Here is a 23,388-nt window from a genome sequence, read left to right on the forward strand (position 1 = left end):
CAGTACTTAATAATAGGCATTTATATAGCGCCATCTATCTAGAAATATTCTATTCCGAGGCGCGTTTTTTTAATTATTATTATTACCCCGGCTTTAGCTCGAGCTGCCTCTCAGCGCTCATGCATTCAAGGAATTAATCCTGCCGGGCACCCATTCACCTCACCTGGGTCGAGTGCAGCACAGTGTGGATAAATTTCTTGCTGAAGGAAATTACGCCGTGCCTTATAATTATGGTAAAAGCATTTCCCTATCCATGGTCCAAAATTTGTGAGATCCAGCGATTGAATGCATAGCCCCAGATATTATGAAGGTGTAGTATTGGGGTTCCTTTTGCTTTATATGGAGTCTGATGCCATAAAATTTTATTCTATTTCTCATGAAAGATCAAGAGCATGATACAGTGATACATTTTATCATAGTGCTTGGTTAGTCCAAGTTCTTGATTTTTGTTTTTGTTTGAAATGAAATTGAATTGCATACATAAAGACAGTATGCATGTGCTCTTTTTCTTATAACCCCATCATCATATAATTTGGATTTCATTCAAGTCATTTATTAATAGAGTGCTATTTTTCATCTCTGTTTAATTCAATATTCATGACCAAGAATAATGTACAAAGATTTTTTTTAAATTCAGTTTATGGTCTTAGCTCCTTTCAGGGTTAACTTATTCATTGGGATGGGTGTCCCAACCTCCATGTCTGACTTAAAAGCCATTGGGGTACACAGCTTTTTTAACATTAAGATTAATATGTGCTTACTCTTCAAATTGGCACCAATCATCAATTATCGTTACCTAGTTACAAAATATTAAAAAAATATAAATATGCATATAGATATAGTACAAATAAAAGAAATAAAATATTGCAAGCACAACATACTGTACTAGAAATTGTATCATTTTTTGAAAGAATCTTTGTAAATTGTAATCATATTCCACACATAATTGCTAGCATTTGGGATAAAGGGTAGCTTCAATTTCTTCCCAAGGACACTCTATACCCTCATGGGTTAAAGACCAAGTCTGCTAAATGTTTTATTGGATTCAGTGAAATACAAATTAAAGTAATGCTGTTTTAGATTGTTGTGGAAGCAGATAGAAAAGAAATATAGCTTTTATAATATGAATTAGTTTGTTTAACATTATAGGCAAACAGCAAGGGATATAATTGGTTTTGTAAAAACGATGAAGAGATTATTTGCACTTTGTATTTTTTGTTTTTCTTGTTCATATTTAGTTATCCATCTGATTTATACCTTTTTAATATTGTTCTTTTATTCAAAATAATATGAAAATTTCTGTTTTTAGAAAAAAAATATTTGGGGCGTGTGATCCTTCACTTTTCAAATAAGTCAACTTAGATTTGTAAGGTGAACCTGTTTCCCCCCTTATCAGTGGTGTGATGTAATGATCATTGATCAGTTGTTTAAAAGCTGAAGCCAAAAAAATGATGAAACATATCTTATTCATAAGGGATTCAGATAACTGTATTTATTAGATTCATGATGCATTCTTTTTTAAGTCTATTACAAACCAATTACTTGATATTAGTTGACAAACCTAACTTGTTTATGATTAGCTATTTATCAATATGATAAGCACAATAATCACTTGATAATAAAAGATAGTATAAACATCACAAATTGATTGCAAATGGGAATATTGAATTTGGCAGAAAAAAAACAATTCCATAATATATGCAAAGGCGATTACTAGTACACTAAATTTTTTGTTGGCCCTGTTGATGTTTCTATCATAACTTAGCTATCCAATGGTAACTTGCACGTTATAAGAACTCTTTAGCCAATGGAAACGCAAGATTCCATGGAAGTTTACCCTTGGATGGCAAAGTAACTGTAATAGAAAATTTTGTGCAACCAGGACCTGAGTCCCGTTTCATAAAGAGTTACAACTAGCCATTTTTGTCATTATGACATCTGCCATAATAATAGGACTCTCCAGCCAATCATACAATCATAATCTAAGGTTTCCATGGTAGTTACCATAATAGCAAAGTTACCACAGTTGTAAGTCTGTATGAAATGGGCTCCTGGGGGCCATGTCATAAAATTGTTTGGAAGTTAAGAGCAGCTTGAAGAAGGACTGGTGATCCTTTACACCAAAACGTTCATTGGCGAGGGTCTTGAGCGTAAGAAAGGGTCGCCAGTAAAGTAAGTTTAAGTTGCTCTTAGCTTACAAACAGCTTTATTAAACACACACCTGTTATATAATTTCTAACTATATTCTATCAAGAATTTTCAAAAAGATTAGTTTGTTTGTTTCATCAGGTGACATTCAAATGATTTATCTATCTTGCTAAGTATAAAACAGTATAAATGATATAAATAAACAATATTTTTCATATATACTTTTAAACTTGTCTTTGCCTTGATTACTATCATGATTCTATTTCAATCATAGTTTTCTTTTTAAACCTTACTGTTATTATTAACTGATCTGTAATTACACACATCTCATCTGCATAATAATGTATATATGTCAAAAAAGTATCTACACACATTCCAATAGTACATAATATGTTGCATACATCCATAATTATTCTAATCACTCTTATCAAACCAGAAAATACAAGTACTGACTATAATCATTCATGTGTTCATTGTAATTAATAATTGCACATGTTCTCATAAATCACTTCTATGTGAGGATATGACTCATATTGTATTTATTTTTTATCAGATTAAATTTGTTTTATAAAAAAAATACATATTTTTGGAGTAGCCTTCTCTTCCATTTTACATGACCAATAATTCTGCAAAGCAGTGTGAATATGAAGTGCATGAAAGCCAGTAATGCACTTTATTTCTTTCCCATAACCCAATATAATATATTTTATTAAGAAGCAAATAATGATCACATAATATGAGTCGTGATTTGTGATTGCTTCTAAATAGAATCTCTTTCTATAAAAATTTGAATTCTGTAAAAAAAATGAAACTGTATTCTTAACAGAAGTTTATATCCATACACAATATTTTTTGTCATAATAATGATAATTTCCATCATTATCACAAACATGATAATAGTCTATCAAACTTACTTTCTTGCTCAAACACCTTCAGTATTATGTTATTTTTGCGTATCAAAAGTCTATTGCTTTGAGAATGTACGCAGTTGGAATGGTCTATATGCACACCCAGGACTCATCGGCCTCTGCTTTGCATGGTAGCAAAAAGAAAATACAGCGCGACTTATTATACTTTATCATCCAGTTCATGCTGTATGAAAAATGTTGATAAGAAACGTTAGGCACCAGCGATTTAGCACCCTTCATATCACCAACGCAACATACATTTATATAGTATTATTAGAAGATGGAAATCTTCTAAATGCATTGATATAGTCGAGGAAATTTGTTCTAGGCAATATAAAAGGCATATTCTAATTTCTAAGCCCTATAATTCTAGCTAAAATACAGGAAAAGTAGTTAAAGGAACAAGTATATTCAAATAAGTATATTTCTTCTTTACAAAGCATAATGCAGTTGATTTTGAGGTTATTATTTGCTCTAGCAAGCTATTTTGAGTACTAATATTAATTCACAAATCATAATGCCTTTCTATGTGTAGTGTAAAAGAATGATCAGAACGATAGCAAGATTGCAAAAATAGAAGAAATGAAGTAGCAAACAAGTTTGGGCGTCGAGACTGAGTTGTGCAGTAATCATCTGTGTTTTTCATTATTGTGCATCAGAGAGATGTCATACATCAGTACATGGCAATCCATCTGTATCCTCCCAACTGAGATTAAACTTGCATTTGCTTGCCAGACCCTTATCCACAACCACAAAATTCACATTTTTCTTGAGTGGAGTCCTCTCTGTCACCTCTTCATCCTCATCATCGTCCAGTTCATCCTCTGCTTCGAGCTCCCCGTTTAGTATTGGGGCAGCAGGGGTTTCAAAATGCACTTCACACGTGACCAACTGCTTTGGCAAAGTTTTATTATTCCCCAGTGGTATCAACGCATCAGCTCCTGCGCCTGCGCAGTTGCTGGTGTCTTCTGGCTCGTCCATTTTAAACCGAGTTCGTTTATGCTTTCTGGAGTCTGAGGTCTTGAGTGCAGAGACTAATTTAATCTGTTTCTTTGGCGACGAATAACCGTGATTTAGGTGATCGCCCATGGAGTTCATTTCTATCGTTGTGGGATCGTCGCGCATCTTGCGACCTCGGGAGAACCGTAGTATACTAGGTGGCGACTTGTTTGCATTGAAATTACTTGGTTTCTTAAGTATTGACGGCGACCTACCGCCAGCTAATGTTCGTTTAGGGTGAGCTGGTGGTGAGGTAGAGGTAAATCGGTTAGAACGCACCTCACCAGGGGAACCCAATCCTGTCTTCGCCACAGGCCGCCACTGACCAAACTTCTCGGGGGTGCCCTCCTGTTAAAAGGAAAATATTGAAATTATGTTTATTGTGTAAATTAATGCAAATCTGTAGTGTAAAAATAACCACAATTCCAATAATAACTTTGCACCAGTATCTGCAAGGGATTTGTTTCCTTTTTCGAAGTAGGCCATCTGCAATCTCATACCCTTTGCTAAAATCCATGACCTCTTATTGAAATTTATTATTTGAATCATAATTTCTTACATTTTCCTCGCGATTATAGTGGTGCTCAAAGGTTTGTGAACCCCACCAGAAAATGAACACATAAAAAATGTTCAAGTTCTGCAATATTTTAGATAGGTAATTGTGAAGTCAGGTGATAAAATATGACATTCAATAAAGTTTGTTTCTTTGGGCTCGCCGAATATTAATTGTAGTCTTGTCTACATTCAATAGTCAGCATGAAGGAGTGCTTTTTTTGGGTGGGGTACACTACCTTTTGAGCACAACTACGTAGTCTGTATCGGTCGTATGAGATATGAGTCAATAGCAAACAATCCCCCACTGCAGAAGAATTGGCAACCTAACGCAACTGCATTTTTCAAGCAATGAGAAGGGTACATTTGATGGTTTTCATGCCTTCGCCCATCGATGGTGGTTGCCGGATACCTTATATTTTCGTGTCGTCTGTCCATTTGTCCGTCTCGTTTTTGTCTCACCTGCATAGCAGAGTGAGACTATAGGCGCCGCTTTTCCGACGGCGGCGGCGGCGGCGTCAACATCAAATCTTAACCTAAGGTTAAGTTTTTGAAATGACATCATAACTTAGAAAGTATATGGACCTAGTTCATTAAACTTGGACATAAGGTTAATCAAGTATCATCAAACATCCTGCATGAGTTTCACGTCACATGACCAAGGTCAAAGGTCATTTAAGGTCAATGAACTTTGGCCGATTTGGGGGTATCTGTTGAATTACAATCAAAACTTTAAAAGTTTTTGGATCTGATTCTTGAAACTTGGACATAATAGTAATCAAGTATCACTGAATATCCTGTGTAAGTTTCAGGTCACATGATCAAGGTCAAAGGTCATTTAAGGTCAATGAACTTTGGCCGAATGGGGGTATTTGTTGAATTACCATCATAACTTTGATAGTATGTTGGTCTAGTTCATAAAACTTAGACAGAGTAATCAAGTATCACTGAATATCCTGTGCGAGTTTCAGGTCACATGACCAAGGTCAAAGGTCAAGTGAGGTCAATGAACTTTGGCCACATTTTGGGTATTTGTTGAATTACCATCCTATCTCTGTAAGTGTATTGGTCTAGTTTATAAAATGTGAAAATAAGAGTAACCAAGTATCGCTGAACATCTTGTGCGAGTTATAGTAGTATTCAAAGTCAGCGCTGCTGCTATTTTGAATCGCGTGATGCAGGTGAGACGACAAGAGGCATTCCACTTGTTATTCCTTCGATAACCGTATGTGAAATCAACTTTAAACTTGATCTACGTGTAAGTGTCAATGATCTGTTTGGGGCCATCAAGGTCATCGGTTAAGGGTCACAGAGGTCATTATGTCAACTTTCTGAGTCATTTGTTGACGAGAGAAATAACTGATGGCCATCGTGCGTATAGGCGATAATCAATCCTACCAAGTACAATTATCATGATCATCGTCTTCTACTCCCTCCGTATCATCATATGATTCGTCATATTTATCATTATGTTCTACCGTATATTATGGGGGATGATAACACAGGTCATCACCTCACCCCACCCTCCCCTGGGGATCGACACCCATGCTTACACTGTACCTTGGGAACATCCAGATGCACCTTTGGATCGGCAAACGTCGTTTTCTTCTTCGTCTCCTTTTTACGCAACGTGTCCTCCGACGAGGATGAATCGGCACCGGTCGGTTGGTCGGATGACGATATATTCGTGGAGCTGTTCTGTTCGTCACCTTCGCTTTCTAGTCGATTTCGACCTCGTGAGCCTGTTGACTGTCCCGACCCGCTTTCTGATACGTCTTCATCTGACTGAGCTACCCGTATCATTGGCATGTCGTAAATCTCCTGCACACAGGAAGAATAATCATGCATGATTTTGATAAATAGGTAGGTTCTATCTCGAGACAATTGAATGTCTCTAGCCAGACTGATTAAAATAACCCACCGAAACAATGATGGAATATTAATTCGACGGCTGCAATTTTGAATAGGTCCGTGTTGAAAGCACAAACTGCATATATATTTTGTAATACAAGTGTGGATAGATGGTTCATATTATTATCAGTTAATGACATAGAAAGACTTACGTGATTCTCTAAAATGAACAAATTCTTTTTGATCACGTGATGGTAGACTAAGGTGTGGTTTTTCATTCATTGTTTAAAGCTTGCGCAAAAACAGAATATATTCTAAATATTTGAGGGTTTCCACTTTCGTCTCATTTTGAAATCGTTTAAAGCATGTTTAAATGACCAATAAGCTAATTTAAGAGATGTAGCTTCGGTTGATCATGAGTGGCAGTAAATATGACTTCGGCTTTACCTTTGCCAAGTATACAAGGCACCGTCTCTTTGGTTTTCGTTAGTAGTAGATTGCATCATATCTTACCATGAGTGTTTTTCTGACTGTAGCTACTTCATGTGGATACTGTCTGGTCTGTGATACATTCTGTTTATCGGATCCTCGTTTCCTGTAGGTCATGGACATCAATACAACAAAGATAAAATAGCAAGGACTCTGTGACCGCTGTATAATGCCTGGAATATTTGTTGAATTTAAACTGGAATTTTAAAACCTGTTCCTATATATTTCTCAACCCCTTGCGGAAAATATACATCAATGTATATTCTTGTCGATGTGGAACATGATACTATCAGTGGCGGATCCGGGAAAGCGCTCCATCAACATAAACAAAAAAGTTATCAAATCTCGCAAAGCTTCTTCATGTTGATTGACAGAGCAGAATAGTTGCAGCGGTAATTCTCGGACAGAACATCCGACAATTCTTTATAAAAAGCCCCCTCCCCTTCTCCGAGGACACCTCTTTATAAGACCTGCCAATTTTATGCTCCACTGCTAAAATTATGATTTTTTTTCGTTTGCTTGTCAGATTTTCTGGGAGGAAAATGTAAAGCCATTTTCGACTTTGTTTTTTTAGGGGGCCTCTCTCATTGCCCATGAAAATTCCTGGATATGACGCTGTTTATATGATACATATTCCGTCAGTTCCACTTGACAATTTATATACTTTTAATTATGTTGAAGCAGTGTGTTGACGCTTGCTTCGAAATCCCACCTCTCGGCGACTTCCCATCATGCCGTTGGAGACGTGTTTCTGTTAAGTTTTTATTACTTATTTAACATCAATATTTCTCTTAACCATAAAGAGAGGGAGGGGGGGGGTATTGGGAGCATTTTAAAACCAAGTGAACACTTACATATACTTTGACTGAGATCGTTTCTCTACCAGAAAGCAGGCTAACCAGAATGCGAGTAGGATAGCAACACCAACACAAAGCCCTGTCACGATCACTTCTAGACGCTCTTCATATGCCGACATTGCATCTGATATAAAGTGGAAAACAGAAACAAAAGCAATAATATTTATACGCTTAACTCTAGAGTGTGATAAGTAAAAAAGAGAAAAGGAAAGAGAAATTATCATTTGCTGAATAATATATCGAAATCTATCGCAAAATTGTGGTTGTCCATAACTTTTTCGAGATTTTAGCTCGTATGTCATTGGCTCATTATTCCGCTGTTCTTTGAAAAGTATCCGTTTATTAACATATTTGATATAATGATATGTATATATATTTTTTACTTTGAATAGGAAATAAGAGGTTCTTGGAATGATGTTAAGTGATCTTAAGTCTAAGAGTGAAGTGGATTTTAACTCATTAAGTTGTGTTCTTATGTAATGTAAAGTATTTTTATCTGAGGTTAAAGACTGGATTGGAAGTCAGCATTTGTAGCTCCTTTGTAACGTGAGTTATTGGAGTTGGCAGTCTCTTCCTTTCTCTTCCCCTTCTCTCTCTTTCCTTCTTTTTCTCTTGATTACCTCGATCTGTTTAATACTGAAGAAAGCTTTGCTTACTTAAAGGTTCAGGAAATAAATAAGTACATGGATTCAAAATGTTTCGCGAATTTCGAACATACATTTTCAGGCTAAGAGTGAAGTGGAAGTCATAAAATTCTGTTTTTATGTGAAGTATCTTTAACTGACATGAAAGACTGATTTTGAAGTTAGCATGTAGCTCCTTTACAACGTGACTTATTGGAGTAGCCAGTTTCTTCCTTTATTTCTCTCTCTCTCACTTTGTTCTGTATTTCTCTCTTTATTTTGACGATTCTGAATCATCTTCCCTCATCTTAGTCTTCTTACTCGCTGCCTATCATGTCGCCAGGGTTGTAATAAAAAACGATATTTGTCTATTATTTTTTTTTATAAAAACGTTTTATTCCCCCAACGAATAATGTAATTTTTTGTAAGTCAATAAACTATGCATGTATGATTTAAGCTCTAGAAAAGTTATTATTTTTAATTGAGGAATTCTGATAAAATGTATATTAGAAAAAAATCGGTATAAATTTTTTTAAAATGTTTTTTAACTGTTTTTTTTTATTTCTTATGTACTTTTTTTTTACTTATGTTTTTTATTATCTTTTAATGGAATTATTGTCAATAATTTTCCAATCATAAACAAAAAGTACAAATTATGATACAGGTACAAATTTTGAAGAAAATTCATATTGGATTTATACATGCCAAAACGTTTTTGAGTAATTCAGGGTTTGACTTGCACTTTAATGTGTAATATCATGAATGCATACCCATGCATGCATCCCAACAATAGTCTTGAGCGATATGATGTGGCCCTGTCGTGTTATGGATTTTCGTTGAATTTTTGAGGGGGGGGGTCATTCAAGGTCCCCTAGGACTGTTAAGGTTAAGGTTTGTTAGCTGATTATCTTATACTGTTTAAAGTCTTTTTTTACGAAGCGCAAAGTGTCACCTGCTTTCATGTGTACCTCAAGAGTACGATGTCGGTTTTGCAGACTGAGTCTATTTGTAAAATATTATGATGCTTGTGCAACACTTCCATTTCACTACTATAATATGTGAGCTAATTTTGAATAGTATTTCTTTCCCTGTCCAAAAAGTGAGCAGAACACTCAGATATGCTTGTTAGAATGAGAATATTCTTATGGATTGATTTGCTCAATTGAATAGGGAGGAAAGGAACGTGACAAAGCAATGTAGAAGGGGAGAGTAAAAAAAGGGGAGACAAAGGGGAAGGGAGAGTGGTGTAAAGAAAATAATACACTATTGAATGAATAAAAGTAGAAAAAAGAATATTAATCTATAAAGTCCCATTCATGCAAATTTACAACACACAAGTCTATGTGGAGTTTTAAAACAGTTTTTTTTTTTTTTTTTTTTTTTTGGGGGGGAATAAACAGGTGTTTTACGTGTTTTAAAACATGTATTAAACACACCGTTTAAAACGTGCCAACCCTGCCTGTCGCCTCGACATCTTTCTTTTATTCTCATCTCTCCATAGGATGGAGTAATACTCACCCGTCGTCGACGAATTGGTGATATTACTCGTCACAAATTCGACTGGTCCTCCGGGCGTCACCGAGGTATTAAAAATTGACGTCATACTATCGCCAGAACTACTGATCGCTCCTAACCTATTCCCTGCCGTAGATGGCGTTGATTTTGATTGCCTGAGAACATCGGTTGCTACAGAATCTGACAAAAAAAGTATAAAAATAAAATGACATTTCATTAATAATGAATGTTGAATGAAAAGACCTTCATCCTCCTGCTCCTCTCCCACCTCTTTTTTTTCTCTTTCTTCTTTTGTTATGTGCTCAATTGTATTAGAAAAGTATTATCGCTTCTTGCAACTGCCTTTCTCCCCTAAGCCTATCTTTCATATAGAAGCCTTTGCACCAATTAGGTCTATGTACTTTCTCATATTTCCAATTTTTACACGCATCCTACTTTCTATTGTCAGATATTCACACCTGCACAGCGTTATTTTGATTCCCTTCTTGTATCGAGAGTCAGTATTGAATTGGAAATGCAGACAACACCTTTTCAATATCTTGGCACATCGTAATCGATCCGTCTCCATCTTTTCAAATTCTTCTCACGTTTATTTCCGATGTAAAACGAAGAAAGGAAGGAAATTGTAAAATCTTACATCTCTGCTCTGATCAAAACAGAGACGGCGCCAAGGTGTTATGATATATGAATGGGGGGGGGGGCAACAGACGATCTAAGGTGACGTTCTCCTAGCTACCTTCGACATAAAAAATAGTTGGTGGGATAGGAGTGAAATTTGCACACCCCTCCCCCAGTCCCCCCCCCCCCACCCCACCCCGAAAAAAGGGGAAGACGACGGTAATGATAATAAAGATGATGGTAATTAAAAAGAAAGAATTAAATCCATAAATAGGAAAATATTGGAAAGAGAGGCTAACAAAGAGATAACGGAGGACAAGTCCAGGGTAAAAACAAGACAAGAGAGAAGGGGGATATTATTGCAAAGATGAATGAAGTAATATCGAAACAGCTGCAGGCATCTTAATATTGAATGATGCAGTATGTAATGTTTATTATTCTGAACTAAGCTCAGGCTCGTAATGATGTCGTTGCAAATCAGGAATTCGTGTTGTTAATCGCCCACAGAAGTGTTTTGTTATAAATTGCATGAAGCTTCTTTTTCCTGTGTAGATCTAGGCCTATTCTGATAAAATCGGATAAAATATACAGGGTCGTGTTTTGTTATAAAATCAATTCAGAAAATATTAATGTACAATCTAATGTTTATTATGACCGTTTTGCCGAGGCAATGTTGCATGCATGATGACTTAGATTGTAATTGATCGATGCCGCTAGTGCTTGTCCTACATACTCGCGACCTAAGCGAATGATTCGTTTTCTCCTCCCCATCATTAATGATATAATGCGCGAGTTATAGCTCATATTATATTTTACCCATCCCCAATGATGAAATATATACATGATATACATCGCTGGTTCATCCCAGGTTCTTATTGCAATTCCACCAGTCAGCGGATATACGAAGAATGGCAAAACCAGGCATGATTTGCGTAGATGATATCATCAGAAGATTTTTGATGAAAGGTACTTGATCTGGTACCTGGGGTGTCGTCGGCAACCGGGCAGCTCAGAGAGGATGAATGGGTTATTTATTAATCACTTCAATACAATATACACCCAGGCATTTTGCAGGGGGAATGAGGAGAAATCAAGTAAGAATTGCCTTAGGTTGTATCGGGTTAATAACGTGCATGCTCGGTTGTTTCGATTGTTCAAGAGTGCCAGCGCTTCTCCACTAGACAGGAATTTCGAATTGGATGTTGCCAGTTTAATAAAAAAAAATGATTTAATGTAAATTTCATAGCAACTCATATCAAACAATTCATTAAATGGTTAACACCATCTTTAGATTTATTGTTATTAGAAATGATAAACAGAATGTATATTCACTAGTGGTATTATTGAATCCAATCATTGCCCCCCCCCCATGCATAATTCACCTATCCAAAATGACCCCCCCCCCCCCTCCGTCATCTTAGACCCAGAAATATATATATGTATATACATGTATATATGAGAGAACCTTTATCAAGTTAAATTGGCAGCATGAATTAGAAGATGAAGTTAATATGTTGAATGTATTTCTGAATAAAAATCGAACTGTTATACAAAAATAAAAGAATTTGGAATCAAGTTTTTGTTTCCACAAATTATGAATGAAAATTATTAATAAGATTTTTTTTAATGAAACCATACATTCTCAGTAATATATTGTTATACTCACAATATCTTGATCCAGCGATCTTGAAAACAAGACACGGCGGCAGTAGAACACCATGGTAGCAACAACTGTAATTTATCTGGACGATCGATCCTTTTAACCTCCCGGCTCCAGTTGTATCGGTCCACTGCAAGTATAGAGACATTGGGATTAAAGAAAAACATCGATAATGATAATCATAACACTGATCACGATTGTATTCGGGGGAATAATTAAGCACGGGGACTACGAAAACGAATAAATGTATTCAAAATCATCTGATTAGACTTAAGAGAACGCCATCTTGAAAGAGAAGGTAACCTTAGGAAAGAGGATAAAAAGTTCAAATTATCCATGAGTCGATGATATTTTTTCTTACCGAATCTTGTATTCTCAAACTTTTGAATACAATCTTGATATCCACTTACACATTAAACCTGATGAATTAATTTTTATATACTTTTTTTGTGTTAATTCTGAAAGTTGGGGCCAAAGTAAATTCCAATGCCTTCTGTTGCATGAAGAGACAGAGAACAGCATACATCTTCCATAACCTATTTATGTATGAAATTGCATAACAGAGGAACAAATATGCATTCAATTCATGCATTGGCGCTACTCTTGATAATAAAACATTTATTTAGGCCTACGGAAGAAGAAGCAATAAATGCATGTGCTAGCCTCTTCAATATGTTAAGACATACCATCAATCTACTGATCTCGGGCCATGAACGTATTACAGACCTTCTCAAGTGAACTCAATTCGAAATAATAATGTGAAAAATAAAAAACATGTGGTGACGTATAAACACAAATACAAAAATAGTAAAACCATAGTGGTGAGATGATGAAGACTCCTAGCCAATTACCTAAAGTTGACATTTAAATTCTCCTCAACATATTGATTGAAAAAAACGTTGAGGTTTTTTCTGAATTTATTTAATTTGGTGGTTAAGCAAATCTCAAAAGTCTGTATTTACTTAAGCTATATTATAAGTGGATTGTACTTTCGAGATCTTCCATCTCACCCCTCTCTCTCTCTCTCCCATCTCTCGCCTATTTACACACCATTACGCGCACCCCCCCCCCCCCCTCCCACACCATTCATTTGTCCATCCCTCTCCTATCTTCAACTTTTTCTCCGTCACATGATTTCACCATAATAGCTCCATGATTTCACCCACCATTCCTTCATTTAACATTTCGTGTATCCCCTTCAACATTTCTTGCCTTTTTATTCGTTACCTGGATTCACTATACCGAAGAAGTACTCCGTCTTTAATCTAATTCTCATGAACCTGGTAGAATGACAAACTTGATACCGTGCTGCATAATTTCTTTCTCTGGCATGATCAATATGAAACATGTACTCATCAAAATCACATATCTGCCCAGGAAATTAACTGTCGCTTGCAATGTATGTTAGTAGAATGGTATATTGTACACGGGCTATTGTTACAATGCGCCAGTGAGTATATATACGGTAAAGTAATACCGTCCTTGCATTGAGTCTATTTTTGTTCAATCTCATTTCCCATCGTCTTCCGTTGTTTGTTCTTATGATGCTCCTTTTCCCCTGCATTTTTTTATCAACAATATTTTTTTTTAATCTAAATTTGGATCATTGTTTCTTGAATTGTTTCATTTATTTTTGTTCAAAATATCCATCGATTATTAAATCAATTTTACCCAGTGCAAAGGATATGGCTACGGTGGCACGTGCAAGTTATTATGGTTATAAAAGTCAGACGCCACCCATGAAACCTATTTTGCCTGACCCTTTAACCCAATGTTGATATTCCCCCCCCCCCCCTCTTTCTACAGTTCCAATGTTCGTATTTTGGAGAATACTGTGTTCTTTTGTTTTCTCTTTTATTTTCCACATTCTGTCTTCATCGTTGAAAAATGTCTCTGTTCCTCCTGTTATTCCGTTTTCTTTGACTATACATGAAGCTGTTATGGTGTAATAACCGTTATTGTAGAGCAATCAACTTTAGCAGCTTAGGCTTATGTCACAGAAGATTTACCAATGCGTTTTATATATACAAACGTGTTTTTATTTAAATCCCCATCCACTTGAATGCGAAGAAACAATGCCTCTGAGATGACGACATTGCGCTTTCCAATTAGTCAAAGTGTCGGGCTGCGCTTTTATTTAAACAGATATAAATATTGGTACAAATTAAAGGTTGGATTGATCTCTCGGAGAAGCAGAAAAAGTCGTTGAGTTAAAGGGATAAAGAGGAGAAAGAAAGAAAAGGAGTATGAGAGAGAGGGGGATGAAAAAGAGGAAATAAATTAGAAGGGGTAGATATTGTGATATAAACGAGGGGGAAATGTTTCTTGATGGATCAATAAATAATAAGTAATATGGCAATATTCAAAGTGGAAGAATTGCTAGAGAAACCGAGTTAAACATGTTAGAACAATGGATAGATCAGTATGTGATTTATGCCATTTTTATGTCAAGAAAACAATATATAAACCCCTCAAAAAAAGTTTTGAAACTCAGTTTTGGGGGATTATATCTTTTTGGTTAATGAAGTATAAAAGATGAAACCGATATTATTGGAAAGCTAAATTATTCCTCTTTACAATAACATGCCATTTGCTGTGATTATGTAATCATGGAATATGCAATCACCCTGAACATTGAGAAAAGTCAGAAGTGAAATGTTGTAAATTGCATTGATTTCTAACAAGAGTCTCCATTTCTATAGAATTTCCACCATGCAGGTGACAGTGAATGCACTCGGTCCATCCTCGAAACAATTGGAAATTCGCTATTGGAAACGACGCATTTTGGAAACGACGCATTTCATTTCTAACATTGATGCGTATTATTATGTCTGTGTATTTCATGATAACACTCGCATTACAAATGACACATGATTGTAAAGAAGAATAATCATGCTTTCTAAAGATATCACTTTTACACATGATGATGGCACATTCAGAAATTTATTAGCACTCACACTTGCAGTTTGAGTTGCAGAACTCAAACATGACATGGTTAACGAATTTTGCTACATTTTATTTTTTACATTGCTGCATATTTATCATGTCTTTGTATTTCATGACAACACTAGCATTACAAAATTACACATGATCGTAAAGAAGAATAATCATGCTTTCCAGTGATACCACTTTTACATATGATGATGGCACACTAACAAATTTTATTAGCACTCAAACTTGAGTTGCAGAACTTTTTTGAGGGGTTTATTTCAACAAATGTAAAATAGAATTGCAATGATATATGTAGTGTAGTGAAAATTATTTTAAAGAAATATTATGAATTTGGATATAACTTTTAAACATCATGTCTGCTCTTATAAATGGTTTATAATTTTTTAATGTATTTTTAATAATGGTTACCATGATTATGACTGCCGTACAATCTAAAATGAACTAAAAACCATGATAAATAAAAGGGTTATATCCAGGTAAAATATATATCTATTAAAAAGAAACCCTTGTGCAGATCAATTAAGCCATTATTGACTTAAAATTGCAATGATCATATACTTGATGTGATACAGAAACATAGCCCACAATCAATGATAATTAGCTCTGAAAATAGAATCTTTTATTTTAATTACTGCCCATCATACAAATTGCTTCCAGATAGTGGATAGAAACCAACGTCATAGGAATATGTATACTCTTTGACGCTGTGTGGAACAGCCAGCGGCAGGTGAATGTTCTCTCAATCAATAATCTAGCGACTTTCAATTAATGATAGATCAATACATATTAATTGGGTGTAGGGGTTTAAGTGATACATATTGAATGGACATGCGTTCCGAACAGCATGCACATGATTATTGCATTTTAAAGTGCAAATTACGAACCACGTGAATGGAATAACAAGAAATAGCAGTATTCATATTGTGTCGAATACTAATATGAATAAATCTGAAATAGCTTTTTTTTTTGTTTCACGTAGGTGTATACAAAAGTACCCTGTACACTTTGTGTATTAGAAAAAACATGGCAAATCCAACTTCTTAAAATCAGTGGCAGTAACGGGTATCATTTAAACTACTGAGTTCAGAATAAGGCGTACGTTCAAACCAATACATTCAAACCAAATAACCATAGTTTTGCTCACAGCTAACCCAGTCATTGGACAGTGGACACACTGATCGTTCAAATATAATTGCTAGGCCTAATTCTAGTGGTATAGCACCGGTCTCATGCAGGAAATGGAGGTCTTGGATTCAATCCTCTGCCGAGTCATACAAAAGACTTAGTTATGGGCAGGATCCATGATCTGCTTTTTTTAACCTGGCTAAGTGCATGCGAATCATTGTTATTAATATTATTGTATCATAAAACAAATTGTCAACTTTTTGTGTATATTTCTTTTTTTACTGATAGGCCCCTGATAAGCGTATCATTCAAATGTGAAGAAGTTATAAATATATGTAATTTAAGCATGTCAGATTATGCCAATTTTTCAACAATTCAATATTTTCCATGAATCTATATGAAATTAATGGCTTTCTTTGTGATTATATGCATCCGAGTTTCTTCACATCGATAATGTTCAACTTGGATTTCCTCTTGAGTGTTAGTCTGTTATTAACTCTGCATGGTAGAGCAAGATTATCACAGAATTCGAACGATTACATCCTTGATATTATATGCTGTATATTATGACCTAATGTCAAGAGTGCCTTGTATAATTTCTTCTGATCAATTCCACTCTGTTACCTTGAGAAGTACGAAGAATTTCTTACCTTAATACTCAATGATTGGTTGGCCTTTGTGATGCTGAGTTGCCATGGCAATACAGTGATGTTCATTTCGATAACATCTTTCTGATTCGTTCTTCCTGAGGGATGATACGCATGCGTAATATTGCACAAATGGCTCTCTGCTCTTTCGCGATCAACTCCGATTCCATCGATTGGTAAAGAGTCTCTTTCCACACTTTTAATTGGCGATTCGGTCGTTGTCCTCGCTGATGGAGATGATGACGACGGGCTATTTGAATGTAAAGTTGGGGATATCGTTGATGGTAGTGATGACGTGGATGCTAAGGGCAATGATGGCGAGGAGATTGGTTGATCTAAAAACATAACATCGGACGAACTCTTCCTTGGTTCACTGTCTAGGAAGCGGTTACATTCTGAAAATAAACGAAGGGGAAATTAAACGTACAGATCAATAAAAGTAATCACACATGACTTTATTGAAATATTTGACAAAAAGGCAGTGTTTTTTTTTCGTTTTGTTAATTAAATATAGGATTTTGTCTAAAACTAAATCTCCGATTCTTTTTCAAATCTTTTCGTCTCTTTTCTTCTTCTTGTATATATTTTTTTTTCTTCTTGCTGCCATCTCGCACCTCCTCCTCCCCCCCCTCTCGCTCTCTCCCAACTTTCGACAAAGCCTTGTCTTTGTATCGACATTAAGATGCAGTGAAAACTTTACAGTTATTGGAATCATATTTTTTATACAAAAAGTGAGTTCTTGGTTCCTTTTACCATACTTTCAACTATTTTCAGATGAATGTAATGCAGTCATGTCTGTGTGGGGGTAATTTGTGATCCTGTAGATGTATTTTGTTGTTGTTGCTATTGTTACGTTTTGTCTTTTCTATGAAATATTGAAGTAACATTTTATTTTTCAATTGCATTATGATGAACGAGAATTAACTAATCAATATTTTGTCCATGATTGTCATTGACGTCACATTATCACTAACAAAAAACAATTTCATCATTCAGTTTGAATAGTATTGAGTGATGAAAGTCTTGCGAATTTTATCAATACGTCAATGACATTTTATCACAAAGAAAATCTACCGTCCAAATGATGTCATCTTTGCTGCAAAGATTATATGATCATTAATAATTGATATCTTGATAGGAACATAATTATGAATAATCAGAAGGATTGCGTAGATAGATTGTTGATTGACGAAATATGCAGTGTATGTCACAAAGAACAGAAAATTAGTAGTTTTATATTGTCGTAATATGATGTTTATTATTCAAAATTATATCGAATGGTTCCTGCCTGCAGTGATGAAGAAGAATTAACGAATAAATATTTTGTCTAGATTGACGTCACATTGTTACAAATAAAAAATATTTTTATCATTCAGGTCAATTTAAGTGACGAAAGTCTTGCGAATCTTATTATTACGTCAATGGCATTTTATCACAAAGAAAAATCTACCATCCTAATAATGACAAAGCTGCAAATTAGATTATCATCTAACTTTATATGATAATTAATCATTGATATTTTGATCTAACTATAGGCCTATGTCTTATCAATGATGTACATGATGTATGCGTCGAAAGATAGGAACATAATACTCAGAATGATTGCGTAGATAGATTGTTGATTGACGACATATAACAGTGTAGGCCACAAAAAAAAACAGAAATCAGATTAAAAATCCATTCAATATTTTATATTGTCGCAATATGATGCTTATTATTCAAAATCATATCCACGGGTTCGTATACTCGCTGCTTGTAACAAACCCCCCATTCATACTCATTTCCCCTTTTCCTTGTTTTTGTCTCTGTTTATATGTTCAAACTTTTATCGTGATTAAGTGATAATCCACAGCTCTCTGTACAACTGTTCTTGATTCATTTCATTTAGTTAGTTGTTCAAGTGGAAGTCACATTGACCTTAAGTTGGTTTATATTAAAGCAGAACAAATGAGCAAAACAAGTGTGACGAAGAACCATCAACAGGTATAGAGTTTCCATTTTTGGGGGGTGGGGAAAATGAATTCTATGCTTACGATCTTAAATGAAATTCCTCTGATATTTAATCTATTTATTACACGTAAATGTCTAGCTTCCAAGTGACGTCGTGACTTTGAAAGCAAAACTTGAATATTAACTTTATTTAAAAATTCTGTTGGGTTTTGTCGAACATTCATTGATGTTTCTCACTTTGTTTAAAAAAATGGTTCGGAGGGTCTACTTTCCCTTTAAATGTTCTCTTCTTGAGGGCCAACAAACATCAAAGCTGCATCCATCAAGCTCGATCGACGTCAGGTCCGCCCGGCATCACTGCCCGACAGCAGTCCTGTCGACGTCGACCTCAATATCTTAGCGGGTCAGAACGCCAGCAGTCTTTCACGATCCGAAGATTCCTTAACCTGCGGCGCCTTCGGCTTTGATTTACCCTGTCAATAAAGTGGCTTATACTGCTCTCTCATTCGGAGAGAAGGGGGAAAGAAAAAATACCTATAGGTTCCTTAATTAAGACAGAAGACTTTGCTGAAGAACTCTTGGGGAAACGTGTGGCACACATTAATTACCTCAAGTATTCCCCAGTCAAAACGGTAATTTAAAGAAGGTGAACGAATTAATAGAAACCGCTTCTTAATTCAGAGGCTGGTCAAAGCGTTGGAGCAAGATATTAACTCCTATATCCGTTGAATTACATGTACTAAAAGATAAATCATTTATGAAAGATCAATGAATTACACATACACACAACCCATTCACAAGACACAGTTTTCAATGAAAGACTATTAGGCAATGGGGAGAGGGTATTCAGTCATTCATTATGGTCCATGTTTTTAGTTCGGAAACGATCTTGAAAAAGGGTCAGATAGTTCATAACAGTGTTTCTCTTTTTAACGTACTTGGGTCCCGTTGCATAAAAGTAACTTTACGGAGTTCTTGATTTTGATTGGCTGTTGATCAGTATTACCATGGTAGCTGCCATTGAATGGAAAAGTTACCATAATAGTAACTTTTATGCAATGAGGCCCCGTACTGAGACAAAGGTCAACATACTTGTAGGCTTATGTTGTGCAGTTTTGGTAGGACTTCTGAAATACTTTAACACGCTTTAGCTTCTCAATATTTAGACAAAATTACGTTATTATAGTTACGATTAATATACAGTGCGTATAAAAAGTTTACACTTAAAAGCCCTGGAAATTAAAAAAACTATACAACATGTGGGTATTATTTTCACATATATTCTTGGGTTTGCATCTATCCAATGAAATTAAAAGTTTTGACAAAATGTTACACTTGAGTGAGCACTGTCCATTTTGTTAAAGCTCGTAGAAATCGGTTTGCGCAGAAATGCTCGTTTTCACGTGTCAAGGGGAAAAGGCGAAATCAAACTTACCCTGTGAAACATTTCTCATACATTTCCCTTGCAATTTTAGTCTATTGAAATAAAACGGATACTTTCAAGCATTTTGTAACAATTTTGCCACCAAAATTAAAATTTTAACACCTAGTAAGCACAAACTTTACCCTCTTTGCTCCAGCTGGATCTGAGGACATAACTGAATCAAAACAAATGTTTAGATCAAACATCTTCAGCATATTTTCACTGAGTTTTTCTCATTTAAAGTGAGTTTACATTCAACTTTTTTTTCAATACTTGTTTCTTCACACTTTTCCCAAGCTTGACAATGATTAACAAAATGAAAATCAAGCCTAAACCATTTCATGTAAATCACAGCTCAGTGTAAAGTAAATATCGTCACGATGGCCTCAGTGTGTGGGGGAGTGGGGTGGGGCGCAGTGGCACTCTTCGAAGTGTTTTGGGAAAGAAAACAAGTTTAAAAAGGAACAAGATATCTTCAAATCAATTTTACTAGCAAAATGTGTTCTTCATGATTAAGGTCTACTTTTTATTCGCATAACTATTTCAAAGTTCTGCGCGAATCATTTTTCACTAACTTTTCAAATTTGGTGCTCACTCAAGCGGAAATATTTTTCGACAGTTATATCGTCATTTGCTTGAATGGATATGTACCAATGTTAAAATGTGGAAAAATCTTCAGGATATTACAAATGTATAATTTTACAGGATTTTTCAAAGTGTAAACTTTTTTTGATACGCACTGTATAGAGACGAACATAATTATGAATGATCGATATGTCCTCATCATTATGAACATTTTTTTAATTGATTGTACATCCCAGAGAAAGCAAACGATATCTCCCATTGCGAAACACTCGGCGAATTACTATTGTGATCACACAGGCGGAAGGCAGTGGTCAATTCGACCAAGTATGGGCGGGCGAAAAGTGACCATTATAAATGAGCACATTCACTGGAAATCCATTTCGTGAAATATGACACGATCTCATCCACGTAATCATTCATAACTTAACTTTGGTTTTAATGAAAAAATATGCAAAAAATAAATGCTGGAAATATTAGTGTTACTGTAGCTTGTAAAATTGCTGTTAAAATAACTAATAACTAAATTAAAAATGATTCGTGTAATGTATCCCACGCCCCTCGCATGCCCTTTTCCGTGTCATAACTCTTTTTTTTTTTTTTCTTTCACTCGACTTCTGACCGATTGTCATGTATTGAACACTGACAGAAACAATCATTAGTAGACAAATTAACATTATCTATGATAAACATAGCCATTATAATAAGATGAGTATTTTCCACAGCATTAACCCAATTATCTCAAAAGTTCGTCCATATAATCAGATAATCCACCTGAAAGAAAGGTAACTTAAAAATATTTTAATAATTTACTTACCCTTTTTTGTATAAGAAACAAATTGGTAAGTTAAAGTTGAACGCTGATATTGTTCTTTATTAGGCCTAGTCACAGTCAAAACGGAATTGTTATAGGAATCCGTACTAATTCAACCAAAAAAAAATCACAAAAGCAACGAGACGATAAACTGCCCTTCTAGAAAGATTTCATGAAATTGAATTATGTCGAGTGTCTCTTGATGAACTCGTTGAAATAGAGGGTATAATTATTATCCGACTACAGAGGACGCTCACTAAACTTTAATTTGGATCAGGGTGTGAAAATAATGAACCTTCATACCACAACGATACCGTCGAAATCGAGTCCATCACGGCGAGATTATTAACCAGGCGCTGTAAAGTGTTATTATCTTAGTAGAGCCCGAAAAAATATATTTTATTATTACCGATACCGTCGTTCGATTGAGATCCTGTGTATAGGTGATGTGACTGTGACATAAAGGTCGACACTCTTTCAGAAGGAAACGTACAAAAAGGGTGGTATGTGGGACGTTAATTTCTTTATGTGAACTTTTAATTTTTTTATCTTATGTTGAAATCGATATACCCAGAAAATAAAGAGTCCCGTTTTCCCTCATTTTCTAAAACGGTAATATATACCTTCAATCATAAATATAAGAACTGAACTAAACCATTAAAGCGAACAATACACAGAATGAGCTTGGGTGACACGACATTTACTCCTTGCGACAGTAATGCTCCGGGCCTTATTTCGTCTTTAATATATAAGGTTAGGGTTGCAATATATAGGTTTTATGTTAGGTATAGATAAGGTTAGTTTAAGGACAGGGTATAGTGTTAAATCCTTTGTTGAAATATTATTGGTCTTTTCATTAGTTTGTGGAATTTACAGCGGAGCAAATTATTGTTGCCGGATTTTTTTTTAACCACTTGTTTACGTTTCTTTATGAGAGAATGTTTCTTTGAATTACTTGAATAAGATTCCCATATTTTATTTGAATGATAAGGACACCCATTAAATATGATGCCCCCACCCCGCGAGATCTGTAAGTATTCGTGCAAAATATTTCATGGTAACATCCTTAAAATTAAAGAAAATATTAATCCTTGCATAATTCGTTCTACATGTTCCGATATCTGCCTACATAAAGCTCATGATTTACGTAGACCTCAGGACGTGTCACGTGATCTCACTGAGTTTGCACTGACCTTATCACAGCAAATGCACGAGTGTAATCTTCATGTAAAGAAAGGCAGAAAACTTGACCGAAAATGGAGAGAAAGGACCACATAATAGAGAACGGAAGCAAATGAAAAACAACTTGCGTCACCAATGACGTCAGCATCTCTTTCTCCATGTTCGCAAAATTGTAACTGACGTATCTTTAATGTAATAGTGTGACCATTTACTCCTCTTTCAAACTTTTTTTCCTGTAGATTGTAGAGTAAAATCCACCGGCAGTTGAAGAATTAAATAGACTGATAATAATGCAACGAAGATTAAACAGTTACTACAAAGGAGTGAAAGTATATACGGCACAAATCAAAATGAATATCAAATCCAGAGTGGAAATGACATTTTAAGTACTTTGGTGAGCTTATTAAATTAAGCATAATGGGAGCCTTGGAATACGGTCTTTCTGGGTGGTTAGATGTATAGACAGGGGCGGATGCGGAATGGATCAGTGAGA

The 23,388-nt window shown here is 35.3% G+C and overlaps 1 protein-coding gene across 1 annotated transcript; it reads right to left on the bottom strand.

Annotated features, from left to right (window-relative positions):
• Window positions 1-345: 345 nt before the first annotated feature.
• On the bottom strand, window positions 346-17,373 carry LOC121411209. The gene is made up of 7 exons (XM_041603789.1): window positions 16,948-17,373; window positions 12,227-12,350; window positions 9,946-10,122; window positions 7,802-7,928; window positions 6,972-7,053; window positions 6,168-6,428; window positions 346-4,403 (listed from the first exon to the last, which is right to left on the bottom strand). Exons 1-7 carry the CDS (start codon window positions 17,287-17,289, stop codon window positions 3,723-3,725), a joined length of 1,794 nt encoding a protein of 597 aa, XP_041459723.1. The 5' UTR covers window positions 17,290-17,373; the 3' UTR covers window positions 346-3,722.
• Window positions 17,374-23,388: the final 6,015 nt, after the last annotated feature.

The sequence above is a fragment of the Lytechinus variegatus genome, chromosome 3, assembly GCF_018143015.1.
Source record: "Lytechinus variegatus isolate NC3 chromosome 3, Lvar_3.0, whole genome shotgun sequence".
Classification (NCBI taxonomy): Eukaryota; Metazoa; Echinodermata; class Echinoidea; order Temnopleuroida; family Toxopneustidae; genus Lytechinus; species Lytechinus variegatus.

Bases quoted from the DNA above. Each gene is read 5' to 3' on its own strand.
- LOC121411209 (XM_041603789.1), bottom strand. From the start codon at position 17,289: ATGTTTTTAGATCAACCAATCTCCTCGCCATCATTGCCCTTAGCATCC. The intron at 10,123-12,226 runs GTGAGTATAACA...TTTTTTTGTCAG, and splicing joins GATCGCTGGATCAAGATATT to ATTCTGTAGCAACCGATGTT. The intron at 7,929-9,945 runs GTGAGTATTACT...ACTTTATATCAG, and splicing joins CACCAATTCGTCGACGACGG to ATGCAATGTCGGCATATGAA.